The 23,466-nt window shown below is 32.9% G+C and overlaps 1 protein-coding gene across 1 annotated transcript; it reads left to right on the forward strand.

Moving 5' to 3' along the window:
• Nucleotides 1–4,750: 4,750 nt before the first annotated feature.
• On the forward strand, nucleotides 4,751–6,002 carry LOC126744191 (uncharacterized). Its single transcript, XM_050451548.1, has 3 exons — nucleotides 4,751–5,389; nucleotides 5,495–5,632; nucleotides 5,776–6,002. The coding sequence occupies exons 1-3, from the start codon at nucleotides 5,266–5,268 to the stop codon at nucleotides 6,000–6,002; spliced, it is 489 nt and encodes a 162-aa protein (XP_050307505.1). The 5' UTR covers nucleotides 4,751–5,265.
• Nucleotides 6,003–23,466: the final 17,464 nt, after the last annotated feature.

A 23,466-nucleotide genomic window follows, 5' to 3' on the forward strand; every position in this document is an offset into this window, starting at 1 on the left:
TAAGAAAAAACCTTATATAAATTTTTTTGCAAAACGCATACTTGACCGAAAACAAAAATTAATAAGATGCTATTTTTGATGTTTACATTTTAATCCAATGGCGTCGCAAATGGTTACCTATTTAAAATTTATTTGTTGTTTGTGTACGCCACCATTTTTTTTGTGCGAGATATTTGTACAAATTTAAGCAATTAGAAATTCGTTCGCTTAATTTTTGTGAAAAATAATAAAAACTTACTTTAGTTTTAAATATCATCAAAATTTTATTAAATCAAATGCTCGAAATGAGAACCACGACAAGCATGCAATCTTCTTCCCATCTACTGGCGCACACGTTCGAAAATTCCTGGTATGTTGCGTATGACATTAGAAAAGTTTACAATTCGCTTTCTGAAATCGTTTTCATCTACAACTCGCGTCGCATAAACAAGCGATTTCAGATATCCCCAAAAAAAATCGTCCAGAGGATTCAGGTCTGGAGATCGTGCTGGCCATAGCTGAGGTCCCCCCGACCTATCCATTGCTGAGCAAAAGTATCATTTAGATAGTTTCGAGCGACAAGACTAAAATGAGCAGGTGCACCGTCGTGCATAAACCGCATGGTATTTCTTGTTGCTAGTAGTACGTCTTCTAATAAATCTGGCTATATTTCTTCTAAAAATTGTCTGTAAGTATCACCATTCAGCCTAGGAGGGAGAAAGTGCGGTCCGATAAGATGATCACCGATAATTCCGGCCCAAACATTCACGGAAAACTGCTGTTGAAATCCACCTTCTCCAATGGCAGAGGGATTTTCAAAGTCCCAAAGATGGTTATTGTGGAAGTTTCTGATGGCTTCCCGTGAAAAACAGACCTCATCTACGAATAGAATTTTAGCCGTAAAACTTATATTCTGGGCAGTTTTTTGAAGAAACCACTGGCAAAACTCTAATCGTGCAGGAAAATCTGTTGGCAACAGTGCTTGCACCAGCTGAATGTGGAATGGATAAAGTAAATTTGTGTGCAAAACCCTCCAAACACTTTCGTGGCTGATGTTAAACTGTAATAATAATCTTCGCGTGCTAATTGACGGATCGTCTTCCACTGCTTGCAGAATTGCTTCCTCTAGTTGTGGCGTCATTATTACCCTCGGTCTACCAACGCGCTCAGCATGAGCATTGACAGATCCAGTCTCACACAGACAAGCATGGAGTCTTATGAAAGTTCTTTCTGCTGGAATTGGTTTATCGGGAAAGCGTTCATGATAAATTCGACTGGCTTCTGCACCATTTCCATCTGCAAGGCCATAAATGAAATGCATTTGAGCTAATTCGGCGTTATTCATAGTTATCTACACAGTAAAACACATTCAACTAACAGTACCCAGTACCTGGTAAATGTTAATGTAAGACATAGGAATGTTCATATCAGAGAAATTTGTATACATACCTGCAAAAATATGTGATTATTTAAATATGATTCGCAATAAAATCAATTTTGAAGCATTTTAGGTTTTTTTTTATGGAGGCCCGAGACGTGCTAAAATATGGTTTTTAAAATTTATTTCTAAACGAAGCAAGATACGAAAAAAATTTAAGAGACAAAAAAGTTTTACTTTTAGATTCTTTATTTAAAAGAAATATCATATTTACAAAAAATGTACCGGGCGATTTTTTTTTACAACAAAATCATCCGACTTAGCCCGTGGGCAGGCCCCTGACATTTCTAGGCCAGATGTGAGAATTCCAAAAGGTACCTTATAAAGTGACTACCAAAATGTAAAGATTTCAACAAATTCGGTAAATGCGTTTATGAGATATTAATAAAAAATCGATTAAAAAAAAAGTTTAACACCCTGTATCTCGAAAACGAAGCGTTTCCGGACATATGTTTATATGAACTTTTTTACTTAAAAAATTACAAGGAATCATCCCTTAAAATTAAATCATCACTTATGTTGTCACCCTGTATAAAGAATTTTATTGCGTCTTTGAAGTGCGTGGAAGCTCGTTACTGCTTAAAAATATTCAACATAATTTATTTACCTGCTAAATTAAGTATTACAAAACTCTGGAAAATGTACAAAAATCAAATGGCTTAGAACGATGATCTCAAAGTCAAAGAATGTTTCTTTAGAGATTATTTTAACAAACGTTTTAACTTTGGTCTTGGAACGCCGAAGAGAGATTTCTATTCAACTTGCTTACCATACAAGTTTAACATAAAAAAGGAGCCTAAAACAAAAACGACTAATTTAACAGCACAACAAATTAAGAGCTGAGAGTTTTTATTAATTTCAGAAGAAAGGTGATTTAGTCACATTTTCCTTTAACTGTCAAAATAATTTAGCACTACCGAAACTTCCAGATCAGTCAGCCTACTTCAGTATGCAGATTAACTGTTATCACCTTGCTATAGTTTGTGGATCATCAAAAAGCAAACTAACTTCAGAAAATGTTTCGTCATATGTTTGGACAAGGTTGGATCGCTCTAGAAGTTCGAATGAAATTTCAACATTTGTGCATCACTTTCTTTCGAAATTTACTTTTGTGGAAAATATAAAAATTATTCGTCTTGTTCGTGATGGATGTAAATAATATGTCATAATATAATAAAAATTCCACACTTACCGGCATGTTTAGCTATTGGCTTTAATATAAAGGTCCAAGGCTATTAAAGTACAAGTACGTTTTCCAGTTTCCCAAGTACTTTTTTCAGTCGTGTGTTTGGTCAAATTGAAAGGGTATATAAAAAAACACAGTAAATCCACCCTGATGAGTATGTAAACTTAATCAAAAAAAATGCCACTGCTTACAGAGTTGGAACTGATGTTGACGTTAATGATTGGAAAACTGAAACTCAGGAAGTATTAAAGCAACCAGGCTATTGGCATTTTAAGTTCCAACCTTCAAAGAGAATGATAATTTTTAAAGGGAAAACTGGAGTATGACTTGTAAGAGGGGAAGCGTTTTACAAAAATTACTTATGCACACCCGAAAGTCTATGTAAAAGAGGGAAAAAGATTTCCCAATGTGCCCAAGAGTACTAAATACTGGGATAGCTATTAACCAGGATATGAAGAAAAGTATTGCAAAACTATTGGAGGGGAATTACTAAATAGAATGGGACAATTAAGATGAACTTATTTATTTTTTTTAAGAAGTGCAAAGCTGTCGACGAAGCTGTATAAGAAAGTCAACACACTGAAGAAAATGATGAAAATAACTGCGAAGTAGAAAGCGATAGCTTTGGAATTTAAAGTATTGTATGCTTGGTCGTACTATTAACAAATAAAACTTTCTTTTCTATTAACAGTGCTTTTTCTTTTCATTAGAAACTAAATTTTACCTGCAAAAACCGACATATCCAAACTTTTTAACGCAATTTTGGAGTTTTGGAATCCCTTTCATTTTTGCAAAGTACACTTTCAAGATGTCTAGTAAAAAACAATATTATTCTAAAAAAATCGCATCTTTATTAATAATAGAATAAACATAACAAATTTTTCTACAATATCTCTAATTGTGTTTACCTGGACTTATCACGTTTTGCATCTAAGCGACTGATATAATGATTTTGTGACAGCGCTTTTTCCAATCCTCGAAACACTTCTCAAACTCGATGTTTGCATAGCGTTTAGCTCTTTCAGCCATGTGCTTTTAATGTCATCTATGCTTGTAAAAGGACGGCCATTTAATGTTCTCTTAATTTTTGGAAATAGAAAAAAGTCATAGATAGCCATGTCGCGCGAATATAGATAGACGATCTGTTTTTCTGCTAAAAATTCACGAACAAGCAATGAAGTGTGAGCAGGTGTATTATCGTGGTGCAAAAGCCATGAAATGTTTTTTCACAAATTCGGGCGTTATTTTTAGATTGCTTCACGTAAACCGCAATGAACTTGTAGGTAAAACTTTTTATTGACCGTTTGATGTAGCTGCAAGTATTCATGATGCACCATCATGATCATGATCCATTAAAATCGACCAACACAGTGAGCATAACCTTAACGTTCGACCGCACTTGTGGAGCCCTTTTCGGTTTGGGCAATCCAGAATGTCTCCACTGGGACGATTGAGACTTAGGTTGAATGTCCTGTTGAAATACATTTTAGTAATGCTACATCGTTGTTGACTTCATTAGGTGAGTCATTCGCTGTTTTTTTATTCAAAATTTAACAATTTTGGAATAAATTTAGCTGTCACGCGTTTCATACTCAAAATAATTTTACTCCTTGCAGACTCACGATAGGCCTTTGTTGACATTTGACACACCATATTTAATTTTTTACGCAAAATTTGATACAAATTCTTTTATCCATTTTTTTTAATTAACGAAAATCTCATAAAAATACGTCTAACCTCAGCAACTACCACTGACATCTACTTAAAAATGTTATCATTAGGAACAAGTGTACCAACATTTCAAAAAAGAAATTGATAATTGGAGTCTCCAAACTCGCAAACTTTAAAAATTACCGCTATTTTCTGAACCCATCTTGTATACTGCCCAACTATGGAGAAAGGCAGTAACTGCAAAAAAATTTAAAAATCGTTTTTTTGCTTTGCTGGAAAGATATGCAAATTTTACATCTTAAACCAATGCAAAAAAGCAGTAAAATCATTTACATAATAAAAAATACTTACTGCCTTTTAAATAAGTAAAGCATTTACAACAGAAGAAAGCAGTAAATATATAATATAAAGCAAATAGGCAGTATCTTTTTGTAAAAAAATTGTTGCTGCTTTCTTGTGTTGGATTAAGTGACTTTTGTGACAACAGAAAAAAGCAGTAAGTGTATAATATAACACAAGTAGGCAGTTTCTTACAAATAAGGGTAAACAAATAGATGCTGTTTTCTTGCAATGCATCAGGTGGTTTTGCTCAGTTTGTAACCTTACTATTTAGTGTCTGCGGCCCTTGCAAAAATAATACCTCGTGTTCAATCAGTCATACTTGCACAGTGACAACGAGCGTTGATTAGTTTTTTTAGTTAGTAAGTAGTTGTAAATTCACAGTGAAAATAGACAAAAAAAGGTAAGTGTAAAAGAGACAATTATTTATTTATGTGAATTTGAAGAAGTAAAATAAATAAAAAAACGTTTCAATAAAATTTTGCTCAAAAATGATTTATAGCAAGGGTACAAGGTGTCAAAATTACAAATAATAATTGTTTTTTTTTGTCATAGCTTTTAAAATATTTAATCGATCTTAACCAAATTTCGCACACAAGTTAATATAATTAATGCTATTTTTAGCTTGACAAGAACAGAATTGATTCTACAAATGGCGATGAATAAAAATTCCAGTAATATGGGGGAAGAAATATGTCATGAGGAGCCTGACAATATTATCGAAGAAGCGTCTCAACATAGCTTTATAATTTTGCAGAATAAAAGTACTGACTTAGGTAAAAATCTTGTAAAAATGTTTTAAATTAAGTATATTATGTCCGCTAAAAGCACTAAAAAATAGGTTTAAATTATGGGTATGTATTCTTACGAAAAAATTTCAGTAAATACTATGCAGACGGAACTGGTAGGATTAGATGCAGACGAAATTGGGGAATCCTATAATAACAGAGATGAAATGTGGACACAAAATTTGAGAAATATATTTGAAAACGGAGTTATTAATTTTGAAGAGAACCTTGGTAAGTAGTGTATAAGAAATATCAACACTTTTCAATTACACCGTTCAGCTGCATATTTAAAAATGAATGTAACATTTTTTTATTTTTAAGTTCGACGTAAAAATAACTGTTCAAACTTTTTTATTTAACTAATCTTTTTACAGTACCTGCAACGATTGAAGATCATTCAGATTTGGCACTGGGGAATGATTTTCAAGAAATTCAGGAACCCATTCTCCAGATTAATTTGACTCAATTGGAAAATGTACTTTATGAACGTAGTGACGGTAATAATGAGAATTCGGACATAATACCCGACTTGCAAGTTGTGGAAAATCCAGAAGAAATTCAATCGCATGACTCTTTACAAGATGTATTTCAAGATAAATAAATAAATAAATAAATAAATAAATAAATAAATAAATAAATAAATAAATAAATAAATAAATAAATAAATAAATATGCCTTTTATTTTTAAAATTACATAAACATGGCTGAGAAAAAAAAAACATTATTAAAAAGCTGAAAAATAAGACATTATTAAAAAAGAAGTAGCATAAACCACTGGCGCAGTCTAGCTTTAAAGAGCTACTCTACTGAACCAGAAGCTATACTTTACCATCAGTAAATAAATTAGGTAGTTAAAAAAAAAATTATCTTAGGCAAATTAATTAGTAAATTACAATAAATTATTAATTAAATATTACAATTAGAAGAAACTAGAAGAAACTTGCATAACAAACATTAAATTTGCCAGAAAAATTGCACAAATAACAAATAACAAAAGCCACTAAAAAAAATCTCCATTGGTTTGCAAATTAAATAGATGTTCCTTGAATTTTATTTTAAAAGATTGAATTGATAAATTAATTAGGTTTGTTGGTACTTTATTAAAAATATTTGCTGCATTATAAGAATATGACCTCTGAAACATGGCACTATGATGAAGTGGAACCGTAATTCTTTTAGAAAACCTTAAATTTAAACCATGAACAGTGTCCCGAAAAATTAGTCTTTCTTTAAGGGAGACAGGGGAAGATGTGTCATTAATTATTTTCAATAAAAACACTGCAAAATGTAATATCCTGCGCATATCCATTTTAAGCCATCTAATATCTCTATATAAATAAGATACATGGTCAAATTTTCGGAGTCCATAAACAAATCGAACGCAAGCATTTTGGACCCTTTGAATTCTTACCCGACTTTCCAAATCTAGACAAAACCCATAAACTACGTCAGCATAATTAAAATGAGACAGTACAAGGGATTCACATAATTGTTTTCTTAACTTTACATTTAACATATGGCGGTTATTATACAATGTTTTCAGGGACATAAAAGTTCTTTGAAAATTTTTTTTAAGGTGTTCCTTAAATCTTAATTGTTCATCCAAAATAACCCCCAAGTTTTTACCGTTGTTTACAAATTCCAATCTTGTATTATCGAAATTAATTTATAATTAATTTCGATAATACAAGATAGACATATAATTATAATTAATAATTTTTGTTACCAAATATCATAAGCTGGGACTTATTAGGATTTAATTTTAAATTGTGATTTTTTGAGTTTAAGCCTAGTGCTTGCAGGTCTTCATTTATGAGTGATTCGGCCTCTTTATAGTCGCAAGTATAATCAAAACAATAATAAATTTGCGTATCATCAGCAAATGCCTGAAGCTTACAATATTTAAGCGATTTTAAAACATCTGAGGTATACATTATAAAAAGCAAAGGACCCAAAATAGAACCCTGCGGTACTCCACAACTAATACTTACTTGTTCAGACTTTCTGTTATCGGAAAAAATCGTTTGATATCTATTAGACAAATAGGATTTTAAAAGCAAATAGGAGTTATTATTAAAACCGTAATACTTAAGCTTAGCGCACAATAAATTATGGTTAATGGTGTCAAACGCCTTAGAATAATCCAACAGCACTAAAACGGTATGCATATTTTTATCACAAGCTCTAAATAAGTCATCAGTTACATTACAAAGTGCTACCGAAGTGTTAAAATGTTTCCTAAACCCACATTGTGAATTTGGTATTATTTCATTAGATAAGCAATAGTTATATATCTGATTATAAAGAATTCTTTCAAAAATTTTCGAAACGGCAGGCAAAATACTTATAATGCGAATGTCATTATGAGTTGTAGGAGTAGACATTTTAGGCAAAGGTTTTCCCATTGAAGTTTTCCATTGATCAGGAAAGTAACTTATCTCTATGCAACAATTTACAATGTGGGTTAAGTACAAGTCAACAAAGGGGCTACAATACTTAAGCATTAATGAAGAAATTTCATCGGTACCTATCGCAATTGTTTTTATATTATTTAAAATTTTGTTGACCTCATCCGGACTCGTTAAATGGAAACTAAAAATATTCGCATCTCTATAAAAGTTATTATTATAATAAGACGTTTTTTCCTCACAGCCTGGATTGACTTGCGCAGTTAAGTCAAAAAAATTACTTATCTCATTGGGATCAGAGAGAAACGACGGAATTAGACCATCCTTATTCTTACAAATATTAAAACTTTTTAGTGCATTCCACAGCTGACTCGGTTCTCTTTTATTTAAAAAAAGTGAATCGATATACTTCCTCTTCTCTCTCCGAACCCGAGACAAAGTAAAATTTCTTAAACCTTGAATGATGAAGATGAGCAAGATATTGGAATTACTCAAACAGAAAACGAAGAAGACTCTAGCAGTCCAGATAAGATATTCCTTTGGCTAATTTAAAAGAAATACAGAGAAAGAGAAATATGAAAAAGAAGAAAAACAAAATATCACGGAAAGAAAGGTCTAAACTTAAAAATATAACAAAACATCCACTTAGAGAAGCCTGCAAAGATTCATGCAGCAAAAATTGCAAGAAATTAATAAAAGAAGAACAAAGACAATCAATTCATGACAGTTTTTGTTTTTTAACATGGTATGATCAAAGAAAGTTTATCCTTAATTCATGTAGCCGAGTGTCAGTTAAAAAGAGAACTATAACTGCTGGAAATTCTCAACGAAATTTAACTTTTTCTTACAAATTAACTCAAGACAGTGGAATGTCAGTGGATGTATGTAAGATATTTTCTTTAACATTACTGGGATACCATTCAAAAAATGACATTTGAGTTATTTTTGATGTTTTGCACAAAACTGGACCAGGATCAATATTACCAAATAAAGACCGCAGGGGACATAATCCTCCAGCCAATAAAATTGATAGGCAATTGATATTTAATCATATCGAAACGTTTCATCCAAGCATTTCCCACTACCGACGTGAGCATGCTCCTTAAGTGAAATACCTGCCCAGCGATGTAACCATTGTTTCTATGCATCGAGATTTTATAGAAAAACACCCAGAACACAAATGTGGATATGAAGCATATAGAAAAATATTATTTGCAGAAAACATTAGATTTACAAAACTGGGCCATGAAGAATGTGAAAGTTGCGAAGTTGTGAATCTTCATGAGCACCAAAGTGAAAATTTAAACCCAGAGTGCTCAGTTTGCAAGAAATGGACAGATCACATAAATAAGGCCAAAATCGCCAGAAATCTATATAAAGCACATGCAAACACTGACTACGATTGTAAAACAGATTTAGAAATTCAGCAGATTTAGAAAAAATCATCATGCTTCCAAGGATGGAAAGTTTTAAAAAGGTTTTGTTTACTCAAAGGTTAGTAGCTTACAACAAAACTTTTGCACCCCTTGGTTCAAAAAAATCCAACGCGAAAAAAGTATTGCCATTTGCAGTTACTTGGCATGAAGCCATACGGGGAAGAGGGAAAGAGGAGTTGATAAGTTGTTTCTTTCAGTTCATCCTTCGACATAGAGACGCTGAAAATTTTATATTTTGGCTGCTTCTTGACGATAACTGCTCTTCCCAAAATAAAAATTGGGCAATAATGACATTTCTCGTTTACATTGTCAATTCTTTAAGAGTGGCAGCTCAGACTATTGATTTTTTTTATTTTGAGGCCAGTCGTATGTTTATGTCAGCTGACTCCCTACACCATCAAATTGAACTATCACTTAAGCGTCAAAAAAAAACTTGTGACTTTAATGATTTCGTCACCGCTATTCAAAAAGCAAACGGAAGAAAAATTGAAACAAAAGAAATGATGATAACTGTTTTTTATGAGTTTAAAGACTTCTCATCAGTTAATAAGAAAAACATGACAACTAATAAAGAAAAGATATTGCTATCGGATATTGTCCATGTAAAAGCAACACGAGGATCTTTTGACTTCATGGTCCAATGTGATCTAGAAAGTGAAAACTTTAAAACACATGATTTCCTTCGGAGTGATGTATAAAAAAAATAAAAACAATTTCTGACTCTTCAGTTTACTATTCCATGTGGAATTAGTGAGGAAAAAAAAGCAACTATTATAAAAAATTTGTTGAGCCTAATGACCGAAAATCGAAAAGAATTCTGGCTTAATTTACCTGTGTTTACCGCTCCACAAAAAACACAAAATATTAAAAAGAAATGTAATAAAAAAAGAGTGACTCAATAAATAAAAATGTTCAAAGTTTACCTGTGTTATTTTTCATTATTACCCAACACTTAAAAGCAGTATAATAAAAAATCAAAGCAGAAAAGCAGTATGTGACACTTACTGCTTTATGGTTGCCTCAGAAGGATATTTAATACAATGGAGAAAAGCAGTAATTGGCTTAATTAATTACTGTAGAACTAAAAAACTTTTTTGCTTATTGAAAAAACATTTCTGATATTGTCTTTAATATAAGAACACATTTTTGTTTAAAGTTTGCTTTAAAAAAAGCTTAGCAAATGATCTTAAAGTTTTTGCCCTTTTCCCACAAATTTGCTGATTAGCAGATACTGCCTTTTTCCATAGTTGGGCAGTATACTAGAGATGAGGATGCAGAAAGTGATTTGAAAACTTTTTTTAATGATATGATGTTTTCTGTCCTTTAAAGCACTGTTATTTTAACGAGCAATCTTGTCGTAAAGTCAATAATGACCCTATAATCTTTAGGAACTGGTCATATGACGATAATTGGACCAATTGCAGTAAATCCATCTAATAAATTTGAAGACCTAATTTTAGGTAGATGTAAAGTGGACACCCAGTATGTTATAAATGTCACTAATCGACAAAAACTATTATAAAAATGTTTAGTGTAAAGTTATTATGAGATTGTGTTTTTTAAAACATTCAAGAGTAGATATGGTTCTATGAAATACTTTTTGATTAAATTAACTGAAAAACATAAATAACAAAATACAAAAGAAACGTGAACGAAATTTTTTTCGGAAAGCTTATATTAATTAAGACTTCCTGAAAAAAAATCTCTTTATACTGCAAGAAATATATACATCTGCGCAAAGATTCCTTGGGAAAAACCACCTGCTTTTTGGCAAACAACAAAACAAATATTTCGTTTATTTCTCGCACCTTATGTTTGAAACGAAAATACCAGGTGAAGAAGATTTTACAAAGTACCAGTTTGTAGTTTATCTTACTTAACAATTATATATTTTAATTCATATAATAAAAAAATAACTTTTTGCCGTAGTTTGCCGCAAAAGGCTTAAAATAAACTGCCCGCTACTAAGATATATGGCACGAATGTTATTCGCTTAAATTTGCATCTGCCAAGCATATTTATTACCGCATAAATATTGAAATATTTAATTTGGTGACCAATGATCGAATTTTTATTCAAATTTTACCCTTGTACTGACGTATCCATATTACATTATCCTTCTTCAAAATCATAACACTAATTCGTTTTATTCTGGCATGAAAACCACCCTGCTCAATCATTCACTGGGTATGAATAATAATTTCGTAGGTGATAGATTTAAACACTCGTCAACCGGTTTTAATATGGCCTTAGTTATAACTATGATAAAACGCGGAGTGCAATAAAGGGAATTTATTGTGATGACATTAGCATTTATGTCTTTGCCAGGTGGGCTCCAAGTTGTGAGCCTGAATAATATTAATAATTTTGATATTCGGCAAACTGGGTAAGATTTGCGGCTTGACATCATTTTATTAACAAGTTTTATGGTTTCACATCGCTTTAAATCATTTAAATTTATTAAATGGCAAAAATAAATTTTCCTTTTCATAAATTGCGTATTTTAAATTATATAAGTTAAGAGGTTTTTGATTAGAGTGATAAAATTCACGCTTGGCTCTTCTAATCTAGGTTGCCATATTATACGCATATTTTTGGAAAAAAATAAAATGGCTCTACATACTTTGAATGCTTCAAAAGAACATTACATTTTAATCGGAATATTGGTTTTTGTAGGATGTTTTCTTGTTCCGTTATTCTAAAGATATCCGTATATATATACACTAAGCGATGATGTTTAACAAAATGGCTAGCTTGCTTCCTAGAAACCTTCATTTTCTTCTATTTTTTCTTCACTTTTTTTTTCCGAATACACTGGCATAAAAGGACAAACCAATGTGGTACTTGACCATCAAGAGTAGCACCAGTGCTCTGAAGGTGTCTGTGGATATTTTTTTTAAAGTTCTACAAGTTGTAATGTTCAAGAAAATGCCTTGGAAGTTGTTTCCATAGACTTCCACTTCTCCATAAAAAGGTATCGTTTTAGTGGTCTACAGATGCACTCGATATTAATGAGTCGCATCTGTCTGTTGAGTAAATCTTGCATATAAAACTTTATATGGAATGATATGGACCAGTTTGGCAGAGCATTTACCGTAATAGTATCGATAAAGCAGTCAGGTGACCGACCATCCTTTTTGCGCAAAACAGTCGACGTTTTCATTTATCTCCAGATCCCCTATAAGGCTATGATGATACTACTATGATACCTCAAGGTATCTAAATATTGGACAACTTATGTATACAGAACGTGTTATCGTGAGCTACGTATTACCTTGCAGGCGGCGGAATTTTTCGTTTTTATTTTTTGAACCGGGAGTCAGCCGACCTCACTTTGCTGTGTTATTGCACGTTGCATTAATAATTTTTGAGCGCTATTTTCGTGTTTTTTCCACTATGGCTGTTTATACCTTTCCGAAAGAGTTTAACTAATTAAATGGTTTTGTGGAGGCAATTCGGCAGTACAATGTAGCGATTTGTTTTTAGTGACATTTGAGAATAGACCGATTCCTTGTGCAAAAACGGTTTTAAATGTGGTTACAAATTTTGAGACATCTTTTTGTCTTCTAGATTTAAAAAAATGCCACACAAAACGTCAAGAACCACCTGTTGAAGTGGTCCAGGATATAGAACGGCGGGAAGATATGGTTTGCAGTACCCTAGAACTTGATTCGACACGGTCCACTAGAAGTGTTGGAGAGGAACTGGGAATGAGCAATAAAACTGTTGCTCGCATCTGGAAAAAATATGGGTACAAATGTTTCAAGTATTTAAAAACTCAGGAAATATTTCCTGAAGATCAGTGGCGAAGAATGGAATTTTGTGAAACTATGATGGAAAAGGCAAATGAAAACGAATATTTTTTAAAAAATATTTTGTTTTCTGATGAATCTTCTTTTCCATTACATGGCAAATACAAACCTTCCATTGTTCGTTATTGGTCTCAGGAAAACGAGCACAGAAGTTTTCAGTTTCGTACCCAGTATTCTCAAAAATTGAATGTTTGGGCAGGTATTTTGGGCGACAATGTTATAGGGCCATTTTTTATTGATGGCACTTTAAACGCCCAAAAGTACCTTGAGTTGCTGCAAAACCAAGTTCTTCGTGCCATTCAAATCCTACCTGATGTAGATCTGGGATCGGTTTATTTTCAGCAAGATGGCTGTCCTGCTCATAACGCGGCTAGGTAAAAGAATTTTTAACAAATACTTATCCTAACCGCCTTATTAGTGAGACTCGCGATATGAAATGGCCTCCTAGATCTCCAGATTTGTCTCCAAATGACTTTTATCTGTGGGGTTACCTTAAGCAGACCATTTACAAGCATGAATTTAGTAGGCCAACAAATTTAGAGGAGTTGCGAAATAAAATTGTCGAAGGTGCCAATTCCATTTTACCTGAAACTCTTTTGGAGGTGCGAAATAGCTTTTACGATAGGTTAAGTTTTTGTTTAGCGAAAGAAGGCGGTTTATTTGAGCCTTTTATTTAAAAAATTATATGTTGTTAAGTTTGTTTATTAGAGTTTTATTTCTGAATTTTTTATTATATTTTTATTAGAGTTGATATTTTATTTTTTATTAGAATAACGCTTTAATTTTCATTATGCAAAACACAGCATATTAAACATTTTAAGATTACAATTCTATGCGGGTTTTACACATTGCCATGTCTGTAAAACCTGCATTAGAATAAATATTTTAAAAATGTCTGGATTTTCGCGTAATATTTTGGGACATTTTGTCGCCCGACGACGCAGCTCCCACGAAAGTCAGATGTTTACTAATCCCGTCCTCCGTCCTCGGGCCGGCCGGGGCGGTGCTCTGTCGCAGGCACTCGTACACGCGCAACGTTGCAAAATTTCGCATCTATGCGGTTTCCTATAAGTAACGAACGAAAACACGATCTGTATGAGACTTAACCGGTATGTGACATATTCAACGCAGTTGTTAATTATTAATATTTATGTTTTTAAAATACAGATGTCTTCGCAAGAAGACAGAGAGGAAGAAGGATAGTTACAGAATTCTTTTTTTGTATGTTCTATCACCTTCATTATTTTCCAACTGAAAAGATTGATAGCTAGATTGTTTCATGTTATAAAACTGGCAGGATCCCTTTCTACCGGCAATCTCTCCAGAAAATTCTGTATCACCCTTGATATTCTTTATACTTATTTGTATAAGTCTTTCTATACGGCCTAGCTTAGTAGTTAAATGGAGTTCTGTTCCGTGATCTTCTTGCGGTGTAGGCATATTAATCAGAGTGCATTGAGTACCTTGTCGATTACCTTATATGAATTGCTGGTAATACCTTATGCAAATTATCTTTTCTTGATGAATGTGTTCTAGAATTCTGTGAACAAGTTCGAGAGTATGCTTGTTGGGTGTTTTCAGCTGATTGCAGTAGGACCTTATTCCTAACATCATATCATTCCAATGATAGTTTTAAGAAAACGTAAAGTTGACTGGATGAAATCTTTATTTTAGGTTACGTGGCAGAAGTAATGTCATTTTCTTTAGAATATAATAAATAGTTCGTTAGAATAAGGCAAATTTCCCAGGCTACTAAAAGCCGCCAGTTATCTCAATTTTGAAAACAGGCATTAATTTCAATCCAAATAATTATTGTCTCATCTCAAACATGTCTTCTCGAGGATATTTGAAAATTGTATATTGCTCGTCTGACACAATACGTTTTTGTTTCTGATTGTCAACATGGGTTCTTAAAAGGAAAATCCACTGAGACGGCACCCTTTAAAAGCTTGAATTATATTCATTGTCAGTTTGATAAGAAACGGTTTATTGTTGGGATTTATTATGGTTTATCCAAGGGCTTCAATCTTGTCAACAAGAGCCCTGTAGTCTTATAATTGGAATCTTTGGTGTGACGCTCAATTTACGAGACAGTTTTACCTTCAGTTTACCTTTAGTTTTTTAATCTTCTTTCGAAGATTAAAAACGGACTACATAACCTAAGCATTCTAAGAGAAATATCATCATCCATACAATCTTTTTTCAGCTTGTGCAAAATTGTATTAACTTTCTTAGTGTCTGTTAGCTTAAAGGAGAATTTATTAGTTGACTATATGTCTATAAAGAATTTACAGAGCACTTAAAAAGTACTCCTCAACATTGTCGGATGCGGTACGCTTTAGGCTGACACCACATTATAGCAAACCTCCACACCTATACGGACTACCCAAGATTCATAAGGAGCAAATGCCTCTGCGGCCCATCACGAGCTCTAGAAATTCGCCGACATCAGAACTCTCGAAATTCCGTTTGGAGATCATTAGACCGATCCAGGGAAATGCAGCGTCTTTCGTGCGAAACTCGGACCACACTGCCTCTGGACGGGGTGATGGAACTTTAGGAGATCTGTCTTCGTAATTCTTACTTTCAGGTCAAGGATTCTACGCCCAAGATGAAGGACTTCCGATGGGTTCATCTCTTTCCCCAGTAGTAGTAAACATCTTCATGGAAGGGTTCGAGGAACATGCAATAGATGCCTCCCATTGCAAACCCAAGCTCTGGCTTCGATATGTGGACGACACCTTCGTCATCTGGGACAAAGAGGAAAAAGCACTTCAGGAGTTTCTGCTTCACCTCAACAGCTTCAGACCAACAATCAAGTTCACGATGGAGACAGAGAAGGACTCAGCTCTACCTTTCCTAAATGTCCTCGTTAAAAAGGTCGGTGGAAATCTACGAACTTCAGTTTATAGAAAACCAACACACACGGGTCAGTATCTTCACTATGAGTCCAACCATCCTGCAACCACCAAAGTAGGCATCATAAGATCCCTCTACAATAGAGCTCGAACCATCTGTAGAAATGACGAGGATCTCAAGACTGAAGTGGATACCATTTACAAAGACCTACAACATAATGGATATTCAAAGAAGCTAATAAGTAGGACCATCCAAAGGACGCGTCCAAATCAAATCAGAGACGAGGCCACCACGACAACTAGACTTCTACCCATACCTTACATTAGGGGTACATCGGAACAAATCCGACGCATTGCCAGCAAGTACAATATTAGAACTGCCTTTAGATCTAGCACCACTATCAGAAGCGTGGTATCAAAGACCAAACCAGATGGCCTGTTGGATACCAAAAATTGCGTCCACCGGATCCCATGTGAGTGCGGTGACTCATACATAGGTGAAACGAAGCGCCCCCTAGAAATCAGAGTGAAGGAACATCGCAGCTGGACCCAAAGAGGAGAGATTTCCAAATCCGGAATAGCAGAGCACGCGTGGCATAATGGACACAATATCCACTGGTCAGAAGCCAAGATTCTGCATAAGGAACAGCACTGGCGGAAGAGGAAGTTCGTAGAGGCAGCTTTCATTTCACAGAATCAGGGGATCTTCAGCCAGCCAAGCGTCGATATACCCAACATCTGGAAGCCTCTACTCTCAGGACAGTGTAGGATCTAGAGAGAGGCGTGTTCTCCTCCCCCCCCCCCAACTCTTTTCACGGATGACTTTCCTTTCCACATCGCTGCACACATCTAGTATATAGGGCTATAGAATAGTAGTTTGCTGTCAGTTTACACTTGGTAACGGTTGGAGATACTTACCATCCGAAACGTCGTGTTACATTAAATAAATAAGACAATGCTAGTTCCACAAGATGTTTTCACAAATTACAATGTTAAGATATGACTTACCGGTAATATCTTAACATTGTAATTGTTAAACGAATAGCTTTACCGGTAAAGCTATTCGTTTAACATCACAAACATTTAAGCTAAAACAAAAAATGATGCTGACGTTCACATTAAATCAGGTTTCAAAACTAAATAAAATAAAAGTAAACAAAAGAAGCAGAATGAGGTTAAGTTAAACGGGAGAACGCAAAACGGCCGAACTGTAATCAGAAAATTTTAAAAACAATTAAAGACAAAATTAGGGTTTAAGACTTGATTGTCACGAAGGCAGATAAAGGTAATTGCTTGGTACTCATGAAGAGATGTCATTAGATCGAAAAAGTTTTGCATTTTTTGAATTCAAATAAGTTTGTACCTATTCCTAGAGACCCAACATACTCATTTTTTAATAAACTCAAAAATACTTGAGATAACACCGCACTCACTCTCGACTTCTTCCACACTAATAAGTATAAGTTATACCCCATGAATTCGAAAATACCTTTACTTTACGGTTTACCCAAAGTCCATAAGACTGGCTATCCAATTCATCCTGCAGTTTGTTTTTTTAGATTCACCTTGCTATTTACTATCCTCGTGGCTTAATAAAGTCTTAAGAGATATTACAGCATTTAATAACATTTACTCCACTAAAAATTTTATAAATTTTGCTGACACCCTTAAAAATACACCAATATCTAAAAAAACGATATTAATATCTTAAGATGTTAAAAACCTCTTTCCAAGTATACATCTCAAGGATTGCGTTGATCTTGTCTTGAATTTGTTAAATAAAACCTCCTTACCTAAACTAATTATAGACAATCTAATCACTTTGTTATCGATTGTTCTCGACCAATTTTTTTTTAAATTTAACAATTGTTTTTTCAAACAGACCAATGGGTTGGCGAGGGGCTCTTGCCAAACCTATGTCAAACATCACTTTTACCTTAGAAAAAGAAAAAGACTTCCTTTTTTAGACCTATTGCTGACTAAAGAAAACAACAAAGTCAGCTTTGATATTTATACAAAACCTTCCTCGACGGACAACATTATCCAGTTTGATTCTAATTCCCCGTATTCTCATAAATTTGCTGCATTCAACTCCTTTTTCTACCGGTTATTTAAAATACCATTATCAGCAAGCGCCGTTCAAAAAGAGTTAGCTACAATTAAATAGATTGCAGTAAATAATGGGTTTCCTTTAAGTATAATTAATAAAATTTATTTCAAATTTTATAATAAATACAAGCTCTCCTATAATTTAATCCATAACATCAGCATTAAAAATTCTAGATTATGGATAGCACGTAAGTTTAGCGCTTGCCTACGAACCCGATGGTCGCTGGTTCATTTCTCGACCAAGTCATATTTCACTTTTTATTTTTTAAATAATTTTTTTTTATAATTTTTTTTAAATGTTTGTGGTGTTAAACGAATAGCTTTACTGGTAAATCATATCTCAACTTTGTAATTTGTGTCTTTGCATTGTTGTTTTTTTATACTAGGGTTGCTTTCTATTATCTTTTAGATCTGATGATGCCTTAGGGCGAAACACGTGTGATCGTTTTTTAATAAATAAAATTCGTATTATTAAGAGGTCTCGAGGATTTGAGAAAAATGGACAACTTTTTTGAATGTTTCATGACTATTATTTTGGCAAGCAATAAAATTTAAATAATTTTGCTTCTTCCGTCTAATTATAGTAACTGGTAAATTTCTCATGTTTTTATAAATGTTCCAATCATTGAGACTTCTAGAAGCTTTATACCTTTGTAAAGCTCTTTTTTATTTTTATTCAACAATACTCTTGGGTTTGTGATTTTATGTGTTTTTATAGAAACATGATTATTAAATGGTTTGATAACCAGATTATTTAAAATATTAATTTTATTACCTAAATTATTTGTATTTATTCTGGAATGCCAATCTAGTGATTGAAGATCATGAAGATGTATTAACACAAAGTTAGCGTAACAATTTTGGCAATATTTTTATCTTGAGAACACCTTTTTTACAAAATGTTATTCAATATTCAGAAATTAAATCGGCGTTTAAGGTACCGCAAGATTTTAAATCTAGTGATTTAGAAATAAATATTGGATCTACCAAGCTACTCGAGGTGGGTATAATTCTTGTTGGTTTATTAATTAATTGTGATAAATTATAGGTTTCCAAGCACGTCAAAACTGGATTTGGAATGTTAAAAAATTTAATGTTAAAATCAGCAAGACATAATATTATCAAAGTGACAGCAAAGATATGATATAACGTTAACAATGTCAGACACAAATGACATTGTATTTAATTATTATTTTATTTTAATCTACTCCTGAAAATGCTAACATCGTTAGCGAAACACGTGTCGAGAGTAAAAATAAAGAGTTTTGGTTTTTGGGGATTTAAGGGTCTTGTAGGTCATAAACTTAATTATTTTTGTTACGCCTGCTCTGAATTGGCTTATATCGTATATATTCTAGGCCCCAATTTGTCAAGTTACATTTAAATCAGGAACGATTCTTAATTACAAACTCAGGTCAAGAGTCCAGAATGTTAGATACGGAGTGCCCCAATGCAGAATTTTGCAAAGATGTAAGCATTTTTCGAAAATAATTGTGATATCATATTTATCAATTTGCAGATGATACCTCACTAACAATGTCCCACTTATCTAAGAATCAACTTACACAGGTTGCAAATATTTACTTATCCAAATTTAAGAATGATGTGCCATGAACAGCTTAACAATCAACCTCCAAAAACAGCCGTTATCAGTTTTGGAAACCCGCTCAGCATTAATCGCCATCTTAAGTCATATCTGGTTCGACCTAACCATGAGTCTATTATATATCTCCTTCAAAAAAGTCTAACCTAACTAACTAATCTAACTAACTAATAAATTAGCCTCCTCGTGTTTTGCGGAATCTAAGTTAAAAAAAAGAGGTAAATTTTAACGATTTTTTTTAATGTGCGACCACATGTTATGAGTCGAATTTTTTATGGTATTATAGTGATAGAGAATAAGTGAATTAACTATATTTAATCATACTCCAAGATTAATAGACAATTCCTCTTGCTAAAATATGTTTCTTGCGTATAATTCAAATTCAAATTCAAATTCAAAAGACTTTTATTACCACTTAACATTGTACATAGAAAATTACATTTTTTTATTACAAGAATTTACACAATGCTAAGAGTAATGCGGACTGAACTGCGATTATAAAAACAACCGATAACACATACACGAGCTAGCGCGCATGTGCTGCTCAGACCGTTAAAACATACTAACCTAATTACAACTAAAAGAAGAATAAAGACTTTCCCAATTATAATTATTAAGAAAATAAGTCATTAAACCCTAAAAACATATAAAAGATAAAAACAAAAAAAAATATAGTGTAATAATTTACTATATCAATTACATTAATATAGGTACCATCTGTGCAATAGACAGAGAGGAGGAAGGGCGGCAAAAAACACGAGCCGAGGCTGGAAAACCAGGGCAACACGACGCAAAAATGAATAGATATTCCAAAATAAACCATTTAAAATTTTATTTTTATGCCTGCAAGATCAACAAGACCAGTGTTGATTTAAAAAGTAAAAATTCAAAAATAATATGGTTGCAATTAAATAAAAATAATTAAATTATATTTTTAATAAAAATTTGATGGCGTAAATTTGTTAAAATGCCTATGTTAGGTGAGAGTCAAGAAGAATTTCTTTAACATATGCAATAAATTTCTTTGGTGAACTATTTTTAATGTATTCCGGTAACCTGTTCCACATATGAATGCCTACATACTGGAATGATTTTTTGAAATCTGATGTTCGATGAAATGGAATTCTAATTAAATTTGGATTTCTTACATTGTGTATATAATCATGGTGAAAAAATAAGTCTCTTAAATATGGCGGCTGACCTGATTTAATTATTTTGTAAATTAAATTATACATATGACACTTCCTTCTATTTCTCATATTTAATATAAAATGTGAACTTAGATAAGGAGTAATGTGGTCTCTATACGATATATTAAAGGAAAATAAAGGAAAAACGCATACAACTATTTTGCAGTTTTTGCACCGTCCTTGACAGAGATGCGGTTAGTGAGTCGCCATACACAATGTCCGCATAATCCACCAAAGACAGTACAAGCGAATTGCAAAGCAAATATTTGGTGTTTGATGGTAACTGATTTTTGTATTGATATAAGTTTTTTAAACGACCGTAAGCAATTTTAATTTTGTTCTTAATGTGGGAGGCAAAGCTGAGATTTGAATCGAATATAACCCCTAGATTACGTTTTTCCGCGGTTGGTATAGCTGTTCCATTAATATTAATTTTAAAATTTTCCATGTAATCTAGAAGATGACTTTTATTTTGTGAAAAAAACATTGCACATGACTTTGAAGCATTTAATTTGAGGTTATGGTTTTCAGCAAACAAAGCAATCTGATTTAAGTCGGCGTTAATTTTATTCTGTGCCACCTGAGCGTCTGATATTTTAAAAGAATTATAAATTTGGGAGTCGTCAGCAAATTGGTGCAGCTTAGAATTTTCGATGCACTGATTCATATCAGCAACATATAAAGAGAAAAGTAAGGGGCCTAATATGGAACCCTGAGGCACCCCTTTTTTAAATGACAAAAACCTTGAAAATTTAAATTCACCATCATTCACCGTTCGGACACAATGTAACCGATCTTTAAGATAAGAGCTAAAAAAATATATGGCATTTGCCGAAAAACCATAATAGTGCAGTTTTGCCAAAAGCATTTGGTGATCTATGGTATCAAATGCTTTACTTAGATCTAAAAGAGTTAGGCAAGTTATTTCCTTTGAATCCTCTTTAAACCTGATATCATTAACAATACTGATAAGACTTGTTATAGTACTATAAAATTTACGAAATCCTGACTGGCAATCAGGAATAATTTTTAAATTATAAACATAGTCAGCTATTTCGTTATATACGTGACGTTCTAAGATTTTTGAAATGACAGGCAGAATACTTATTGGCCTAATGTCTTTATAATCTGTTGGACAAGGTATTTTTGGTAAGGGAATGAGTATCGCTTTTTTCCAATCATCGGGGAATTGGTTTTCTAAGATGCAGGAATTTAAAATATTGACTAATGGCTTAAGACAAAAAGGAAGATATAGTTTAAGATCTCTAATGGAAATTCCATCACCATCTATTGCATTTGACCCTATTTTATTTATAATATCGACAGTTTTATTTTCAGTTATAAGACTTATATTAAATTCCGTCTCAAAGTGACTAAATGTATTTGAATTATAAAAGTTAAGTTTTTCTAATGATGTTGAATTAGTAGGGCCCACGGTGTTCGAAAAAAAATTATTTAAGTCCTCGGGTAACTTGAGATTTTCAGGAATAGAGTCAATCTTTTTTTTAGTAAAATTAAGTTTTTTTGCTTTGTTCCAAAATTCTTTACCCTTTTCTGTAGACATTTGCTTGAAAAAAGTAATTTTTTCGCGATTAATTGCGTGTTTAGTATAATTCTTTAATTGCCTGTAATATGACAAATTCACGAGAGTTTTTTGTCGAGTATATTTTTTCCGAGCTTTGTCTCTTAATTTAATTAGATGTTTAATATTACTCGTTATCCACGGCGTAAATGGTCTATCCTTATATAGTCTTGTTTTAAATGGAGCGTATTTATTTATTAAATAGGAAATATTATTGCTAAGTAACGACACTTTTTGATTAATGTCAGAAATATAATAAATATTATGCCACTGTAGCTGCTGGGCCTCCTCCCTAAATGAAGTCATGTTAATACTATTGTAGTCCCTGGACCTAACAACTTTTTTACATAATTTAGATTTTGGTAAGTTTAAAATCGCTTGAACTAGATTATGATCAGATATGGACTCCGATATACAGGTAGATTCAGAGCTAAGACACTTGATGTTACTGCTAGCTACAATGACGTCAATAAGGGTATTAAACCGATTGTTGATTCTAGTAGGGTTATTAATCAGTTGCCGAAGATCGAATACTTCCAAAAGATACTTAAAGGTTTGAGTTGCTGCAGTTGGTCTAAGTAAATCTATATTTAAGTCCTTCATAAAAATTATACTATCATAGCATGGAACAGATATAGTAAAAATTTCTTCAACAAGTTCAAGAAATGTAGGCATGCTAGAAGAGGGTGGCCTATATATATTTACTAATAAAATATTTCTTTTATTTGCAATAAACCTTATACTTAAATACTCAAACTCATCAGTTATATTGGGAAATGTTACTAAAGAGAACTTAATGACTTTCTTTGCATAAATACCAACCCCGCCACCCCGCCCATTCCGATCTTTCCTTATAAAATTATAATTAGGTATGTTAAAAATCAAGCTATCATCATCTGGTGTAAGCCAAGTCTCTGTAACTCCCAAAATATCAAAGTCATATTCACTGGCATAATTTAGAAATTCATCGAAACCGGTTTTTATGGAGCGAAGATGTAAATGAGCAACACTGAAATTGGCCTCAGATTGCCGATCCTGCAGGATTTCAAAACTATCCCCCATTGTAT

This window comes from Anthonomus grandis, chromosome 13 (genome assembly GCF_022605725.1).
Source record: "Anthonomus grandis grandis chromosome 13, icAntGran1.3, whole genome shotgun sequence".
Taxonomy (NCBI): domain Eukaryota; kingdom Metazoa; phylum Arthropoda; class Insecta; order Coleoptera; family Curculionidae; genus Anthonomus; species Anthonomus grandis.

Coding starts and splice junctions, on each gene's coding strand:
- LOC126744191 (XM_050451548.1), top strand. CDS start 5,266: ATGGCGATGAATAAAAATTCCAGTAATATGGGGGAAGAAATATGTCAT. Junction 5,390..5,494: donor GAATAAAAGTACTGACTTAG/GTAAAAATCTTG, acceptor AAAAAATTTCAG/TAAATACTATGCAGACGGAA. Junction 5,633..5,775: donor TAATTTTGAAGAGAACCTTG/GTAAGTAGTGTA, acceptor ATCTTTTTACAG/TACCTGCAACGATTGAAGAT.